The 7,728-nt window shown below is 43.4% G+C and overlaps 1 protein-coding gene across 1 annotated transcript; it reads right to left on the minus strand.

Annotated features, from left to right (window-relative positions):
• Positions 1 to 206: 206 nt before the first annotated feature.
• On the minus strand, positions 207 to 7,364 carry LOC104535295 (zinc finger protein GLIS3-like; the record flags this gene model as incomplete). Its single annotated transcript, XM_010189191.1, has 2 exons — positions 7,213 to 7,364; positions 207 to 1,308 (listed from the first exon to the last, which is right to left on the minus strand). Coding segments are annotated over exons 1-2 (1,254 nt in total), but the record flags the coding sequence as incomplete, so codon positions are not given.
• Positions 7,365 to 7,728: the final 364 nt, after the last annotated feature.

Raw genomic sequence — 7,728 nt, forward strand, 5'->3', positions numbered from 1 at the left:
AGGAAACTGAATCCCTTTTCCAAGAACTATAGTACTGCTTACTCAAACATTTCCTTCTAGATTAGAATTTTCTCCAATTCCCCTTTAGCCTGCCGCAGACTGAGTTACAGGAAAGCACAACAATTATAGTGGAATAAGACTGAAGAAAGAGCAAGAAAGAGAGCAGTGTAGCACGTTTCTATTCAAACAGTACCTTCCAGACTTACCATGCACTTGTTTGGTTTCTCTCCAGAGTGAACCCTCATATGAATCAGCAGTTTGTAACGAGCATTGAAGGGTTTATACCGGCGGACACAGCCTGCCCAAAAGCAAGTGAAGTCCTCTCCTTTCCGCTGGTCAATGTGAGTCTTTTCTATGTGTCTGACCAGTTCGTCTTGTTGGTCGTAAGTGGCACTGCAGTCAATCCACCGACAGACCTGTTTGCCATTGCTGAGGTCCTGTTCGTCCCCATCACTGGGCTGAAGGGACTTTGGAGACATAGAGGCATGTAAGTGAGGCAGCGTCCCTTGAGCCTGGTTTAGCTGCTGGTGCAGATGGTAAGGGGGAGGCAGTCCCTGGTGTTGTCGAAAAAGATCAGCAGCAGAGGAATAATCGTCAGCTGGTTCTTGTTTTAAGAAACTCACCTTCTGGGTGCCGTGTGAGGTGTTCTGATGAGGAATGCTAGTACCATTCATCATAAGGCTGAGGCTTCCATTCTCCTCCACTTGCTGCATTTGTATCTGCTCACAGTCACCTCTGTCACATTCAGCAGAAATAGGGACAAGACATGCTGGAGGGGAGGGAACACTGCAAGGGTTTCCAGGCTGAGAGCAAGACTGGGGCCGAGAGGATTTTTGAGCACTGTGATGACTGATCTCCACAGGATGAGAGGAAATGCCAGCTGAATTAGTTCGCAGTCCATTCACACAGGTGACCAGTGACGTCTGTGATGTGCGGATGATAGCTGTAATATCAATTCCTTCAGCCGAAGACGGCACAACAGAGATGCATCTCTTCTTCAGGTTGCTTGTTTGTAGCCTGGCTGAGTGCTGAGGGGTGCCAAGTGACAAAGGACCCAGGGAGGAGCTATGTTCATTATTAAACAAGTAGGATGAAAGTGAATTTGTAAAGCTATTATTCATTAGGTCTATTTCAGGATGCAGACTACCGGAGGCTCTCAGCTCCATCCCCTCCATAATCCTCCTATGTGTGGAAGCCTCAGACAGAACCTTATAATCACTCAGGCATTCTTGCTTAATGTGCTGAGCCGGGTGACTTCCATTCAGGCATGGAGCAGCAGAATCGACGGAGTCTTGAAACCTGGGCGACCTGTAATACAGTTTTCATTAAGCATCACTAACTACCACAGGATTTATGATTTTTATACAAGACACAACACTTGTTAAGCCCTGGAGAATGGAAGCACTTGCTCTCTGCTGAACGTTGCCTGTCTAATGCAGCAATTACACCAAAAAAACCCCTGCAACGCTTCCTCTACAACCCTTGTAAAGGCAGCATCGTTTTACACGGGATTAATTTTACACAGTGGGTTACGCACAGAACAGACAATCTCCCCTCCACTGCTACGGGCAGTTCATCAATCACAATCTAGGTTTTCAATGCATAATAGATCAGGCAAAACAATAGCTGAGAATGAAGTTTGAGAGCTTTGGGCATTTTTTAGTAATTCAAATATCAGCATTTTCCTCAGCACACACTGGGAAAACGCCTTGGCATCCCTGTTCACACACATCAAAAAAGGCTAGCTGAGCTTTGCTTACATGTCAGGGAGATGCTTTCCTTCACTAAATCAAAAAAAGGAGCAAGATCAGCGGGGAAAAAAGGAATACAAAGAAAGCACAGCTCACTTTCAAGCAGCAGTCCAGAGGCAATGAGAGATCGGCTGAGTATTTACTTCTAAGAAGTGTACAAAAGATAACTATGAAAAGTTCACAAGCGGTAGATCTAAACTGTCAGTCCAGGTATTCCCATTTCCGTTTTCCATATTAAAGTCTACATGGGTCTGCAAATCAAAAGAAGGTCGCTCTGCAGAAGTGATTTTTAATCTTTTTCGATGTGTGCTCAATCCAATCACTCAGGAAGCAAAACCTCGGGGAACCCCACACAGACACTGCAGAAGAGCACTGCATTTAGGAAATGTTTCCTCCTGACATTTTCTTCCAAGCAGTTAGCAATTCGTTTATGCCTTAAGATCAAACACTTTATCTCAGCTATAAACGTTTACTGTGGATGACCCAACAGTGTGGTTTTTCTTAGGACCAGCGGGTGTTCCTTACATATCCCTAAAGCATGGTGGGGTTTAACCTATGGCTTCATCGTGCAGCAATGTGTCAGACCGAGAAGAGGGAACAGTATATCTGTGTGCAGGAAAGCTGTACCTGTAAACCCTCCAGAGAGGTGCTCCACGGCTCTGACGCTGACATGTTCCACTTAAATGCATTTTAGGCTTTTTTTTGATGCTAGTACCACAAAAGCTGAAGAAAACCTGGCCATTTGACAACTTGTGTGTGACACTGCAGCTAAGACGAATCTGACACATTTTAAAGCAGGAAAACCATATGCGTAAGGTATTTTGGACATACACTTCCTTGGTAACACCTCTGAAAGAATTACCAATTAGGGAAAAAAAAAAACCAACAAAACAGAACCAAACCAAAAAGCTTCAAAAATATTTCATTCCAATGGAATGAAGGTTGTCAAAAAATGACACCTGTCTGCGGCACACAGCTGGCCACGCTGCATTCACTACACACAGGTTTCTTAGCTCCAGCAGTCTGCAGCCAGTAGGGCTTGATATAAAACAAACCTTTAAGGTCACGAGAGAAGTGAAATTCCCCACCATTCATTGCTACAGAACAATCACATCTTGCATTTGCCACCAGAAGTTTAAAAAGACTGCATTTAAAAATTTTAGAGGTTTCCATAATCCATTAGCTGTAATTTCTCCCTTTAGGTTTGCACAGTTGATCTCAGGGTAAACTTAAAGCACCTGGTTCTGCAGATGGTAAATTCAAAAAAAAAAACCCCCAACCAATCACAACAGTATTCCTACATTATTTTTTAACATTTACAGAACCATATGTCTGTAAAATATGTGGCATAAGCATATGCAAACACCTTTTCCAGCACATGTTTGGGAAACCCTGTCTTGCTTGCTTGTAGCTTCATTGCTCGGTAGAAAGTGTGCTGTTTTAAACTCATTCTCAGAATGGTTTTACAGCATACCGTGCCAGGCGCAATATTTCTTTCTATTTAGTTTCTTCTGTATGAGAACTCTTCTGCATAATTCAGTTTGTATCATAGTTTACTGGTCCCAAAGCCTCAGGCTAAAGTAAACACAGCACATTTCTTCTATGATATAAAGCTAACCCAAGCCTTACATTTCAGCCTGGGATAACTGTTATGTTATTAAGCATTATGTTAACTGCCAGAAATCCACGTGAGGAGTTCAGTTCAGAGTACCTGCAGGATGGCTACAAACATCCCTGGCCTGAAAAATGCTAGGTTCCCAAAACTTCCAGCAACATCGATCTACATTTTCAGCACAAGATCTTACTCACAGTCAGGACTGTATCGCTGTGATGCTGCTGCGCAGAATATGAGACATACGAAACAGGGGAGTTTTGAACCAAAAGGAAAGCTGGAATACCTTATTTCAAAAGCAAATGAGATGAAGGCACCAAATTCATGCTTCTGATTGCTGCAGCCATGTCTTATCCGTGCTCTGCCTATAGAATGATAAGCACAGACTGCTTGTGCAGATCAGAAGCAAGCCCTTTCTGGAAGCTGCAGTTTTCTCTGTAAGACTGCATATTTAAATACATTATATACCCTGTGCTAGTTAACTGTGCTGGGACAATCTGGCACTCTTTCAGTTTCCCAGTGTTTGAAAGTCGGAGTGCTTACTGTCAACACTGTATTAATGCAAACTTTCTGTATTCCGGGCAGAATTTTGCCATCGCTGTTCTCAGGAAAGCCCTGCTTGTCCCTCCCAGTCCTGGTTGTGGGGAGAGAAAGGACACAGAAAAAAAAATTGATGTGAAAGAGAGATGAGATATCTGGCATCCAGCTTGCTGGGTGGCTCCTCTTATACCCATTGACTATTTGTTTCTGCATCTTGCTGTTACAGCCAGGGATCAGGACCCATGTACCAGGGATGGGGAGTCCGAGGCCACAGAACTGCTGCTTAAGCACATGAAAGCCAAGTGCAAGGCCTTCAAAGAGCAACAGCAACCTCTTAGAGGATACTAAGGCAGTGTTTCCAAAGAGACTCCCTTACGTGGTAATTGGAGCCAGAGTACGAGGCCAGTAGCACCACGCCAGAAGTACTGCAGTTCCCAACTGCCCTCAGAGGAAGAGATGACTGTATCTGAAATCTCCAGATTATTTACAAAACATACATGCCTTCAATTGCCACCGTAAATGTGCAATCGGTGATAACTGACAGCTTTAAGAAGCCGGAGGGGATTGTTCTGCTGCACATCCAGAGACCCTTTGCAACACTATCTGACTGCTCTGATGTCTTCCCCGGGTTTTATGTGCCAAGCACTGAGCACAGTGTGGGCGGGTTTGCTGTGTCTGATAATGGATTATTTGACAAAAGGCCAACATTAGCTGTGTGCTGCCTCCAGTTGTGGTAAAGAAGGTATTAGGACTTTTTCAGCCTCGCACACATTGCATATACAGATAGCATGTTGCAGCGCTGACGCCACATAACGTAAAAGCTATTAACTGAGCGGAGAAAAGGGGCCAGGAAGAAGAGAGATCGTGATTCTTGGAATAAGAATCCCTACATTTTCCTGCAATAAAGCGATTCAGGGAGAACCTGAAGGGTATAGAAAATCTCAGTGCACCAAGGGGAAAAAAGGACAAAGCCAATCATAATCCCAAATCCTAAGGGAGATTTTGAATTGTTAGAGATGCTCTCTGGTTTGTTTGGGTTTTCCTTGGACATTGCATATCCTAGAAATGCAGAGTGGTTCAAAGCTCAACCCAGAGAGGCTGTTTGAATTTGTAACTCCTTTATTTCTGTGCTGGTCATTAAAGCTGAACAGAACAACCAAACAGAGTTTGCCTGACTTCTCTGTGCTCTAGTACCTGGCCATTTCAGCCCCATTTCTCTCATTTATTTTCTAGTGAAGGCTGAAAGCGGGGGAGGCAGAGAGCACCTTTGGCTCCCATTGACTTCCCTGGAACCTGCTGGGCATTCACTCCCACCTCAGTTATGTTCTCCTGTTTTCAGGTCTTCAGGGAAAGACCATGTTCTCTGCTACTTGCTTGGCAAGAACCTTTAGCATCATAAACACCACGAACAGAAATCATCCCAACTGCTGTCCACATTCACATGCCAAGGTTTTGGCTCTGTACCGTGTGTCTCATGAGTAGCATAATGACAAATTACGGCACTGTGTCTATGAGATCCATAGAGCAGAGCTGGGCATTGGCTTTACCTAACAAAACCCACGCAGACAGAAATAGTAGGTGGACATAAAAGCAGAGGATAGCCAGTAGGACACACAAATAACCTGTAAAGAAATGGAAGAATCCTTCAAGATATTCTTCAAGCATTTATGAACTGTTGCTTAGAAGCAGCAGAGCCTCAAGGCTTTAGACCAAGGGGAGGGAATCAGGCCTGTCGCCTGCTGCTCTCTCGTGATATGCAGCAGACAATCCTTTATGTTGTCCTGGGAATCCTCTTCCAGATGGGGGCTGGAAGGGGTTCATGTTTCTGAGGGTGGGTACTGCGATCCCCGGTATGCAGGTATCTGTCATTTCCTCATTATAGATTTTACAAAAAGGTTCAAAAAGATCTAAGCAGAGTACTCTCTTCCTCCTTTCGTTTGCTCCTGCCCTAATTATCTTTGTTTCATAATTGTCCTCACTGACAGAATAAAAAAAGGTTGATAACTGCCAGTCCCACATTGAGCCATAAAGAAGCTGGAAGCGAGCAGGCTTACATCCAGATGCAGCAGTATCTAAAAAGCTCTGTAGCAATAGCAGAATATTTTGTTATGTGGCATGGATATTATTTGTCCTTTTCAAACAAACAAACAAACAAACAAACAGAAAGCTCTTTCCACTTGCTTGCCATATTGCTGTGCCTCCTCCTCCTGAAAACACAGATGTTCTTACTCCACCAGCAAATCAAAAAGGGGAAGCAAGACATAAATACGTATCATAAAATCAGAAACAGCCAGATTTCCAAGACCAAGCTAGATGCCCTTATTTCCTCTTGCTGTGACTATGGAAATTTGGGCTCGATAGTTCCATGCACAGAGCGCCAATTATTCTAAGTATCTAAGATAAAGGCTGCAACTTTACTGAGGTTTTTCTTTTCTACAGCTCTTCAAAAAGGTCAAGATTATTCCATATTGTATCCCCTGCCAAAAAGCAGTGTAATTAAAATGGATGGACGGATTTTAATTTGTAGCAGGCTTCTATTCACAATGGATGTCTGTTTAGGGTACTTGTTTAAAATCTGGTAATGTTAAATTTGTAACAACAAAAAAAAATAATGGAGTTCTGTGTTTTCATATAATTAATTTATAGCAAATGTTTAAATGGAGATTCTGTTCATAGCATATCCAACTACAGTGTATATATCAAAACCAGAGACCAAATTTTCACATTACGACCTTAAAAGCAAATACCAAGGATGTGGCTGTACGGGAACATTGAAAATACTTCATTAAATGAAATGTTGTAGAAATAAAAGTGGCATTGGCTTCCTGTAGGTTTAATGGTGGCATGCCAAATAGCCATGTGGGAGACGTTGGTTTGGGAGTAAGTATCATCCCTGCCTTCCAGGCTGCAGTTTGGAAACAACACGGCGTTGGGGTGCAGGGCGGAGGTACAGAGAGGGCAAGTCTGACCCTGCTTAAGCCCCTGGCAAAACTCTCATCGACTTCTGAGCATGCTGGAAGAGCCTCGCAGAGGAGCTGCGTTTAAACTTCAGTGCAGGGGGGCTGTAGTTGTAGGGACCTCTCCTGACCCTGCCTTGGGCAGTTGTCTGTGCACACACGCACGTTCCTGCAGTGTGAACCTGCAAATGAGCAGCGTGGTTAAATGAGCATCCAAAGGACTTCCAAAATTAAGGAAAAGCCAAAAACACTCTTCCAAATGTACCACCCACAGATGCTACTGGGAATAGTTCCAACCAAGAAGCACTCCAGAAGAGCAAAGCATATCAAGCAGTAAAACTTGCAGCGATACCTTATATCCGAGTGTGTCAGGTTCAGCTGACCAACGTGGAGCCGTCTCTCACAGGACAGAGGGTGGTCTCGCATAAGTGGGGTTCCTGTGTGGATGAAGAGACCTTGCCTGCAGACAGGTACTGAGCTACTTGTCATCTCCACGTCCATCATGTTCTTCTTCTCAGAGATCAAATTACAATGACTGTAGCCACCGTTCACTATCAAAAAGAGAAAAAATCATAAGCCTTTGACTCTCTGTGCTCATTACTTCGTATGCTCGTTCACGTCTTTTGTATGCTTAGTTTGGATCTCCTTGTAAAATTCTTGTAAATGCCATGGCAGGGGAAATGAAACGTTTCACAAGGAAGCAAAAATTACATCCAAAGGAATTTGGATCTGTGAATTATGGCTATTTATTTCTCTTTTAAAGTTTTGTGGCTATTTTACATTTCATATTCTAACTCAAAAAAACTTAGTCTGATAGTTTGCCTTCCTTCTGTGTATTTTTATGGTAGAGTCTCGCCTGTGTTAGATT

The sequence above is a fragment of the Mesitornis unicolor genome, unplaced genomic scaffold (genome assembly GCF_000695765.1).
Source record: "Mesitornis unicolor isolate BGI_N332 unplaced genomic scaffold, ASM69576v1 scaffold18627, whole genome shotgun sequence".
NCBI lineage: Eukaryota > Metazoa > Chordata > Aves > Mesitornithiformes > Mesitornithidae > Mesitornis > Mesitornis unicolor.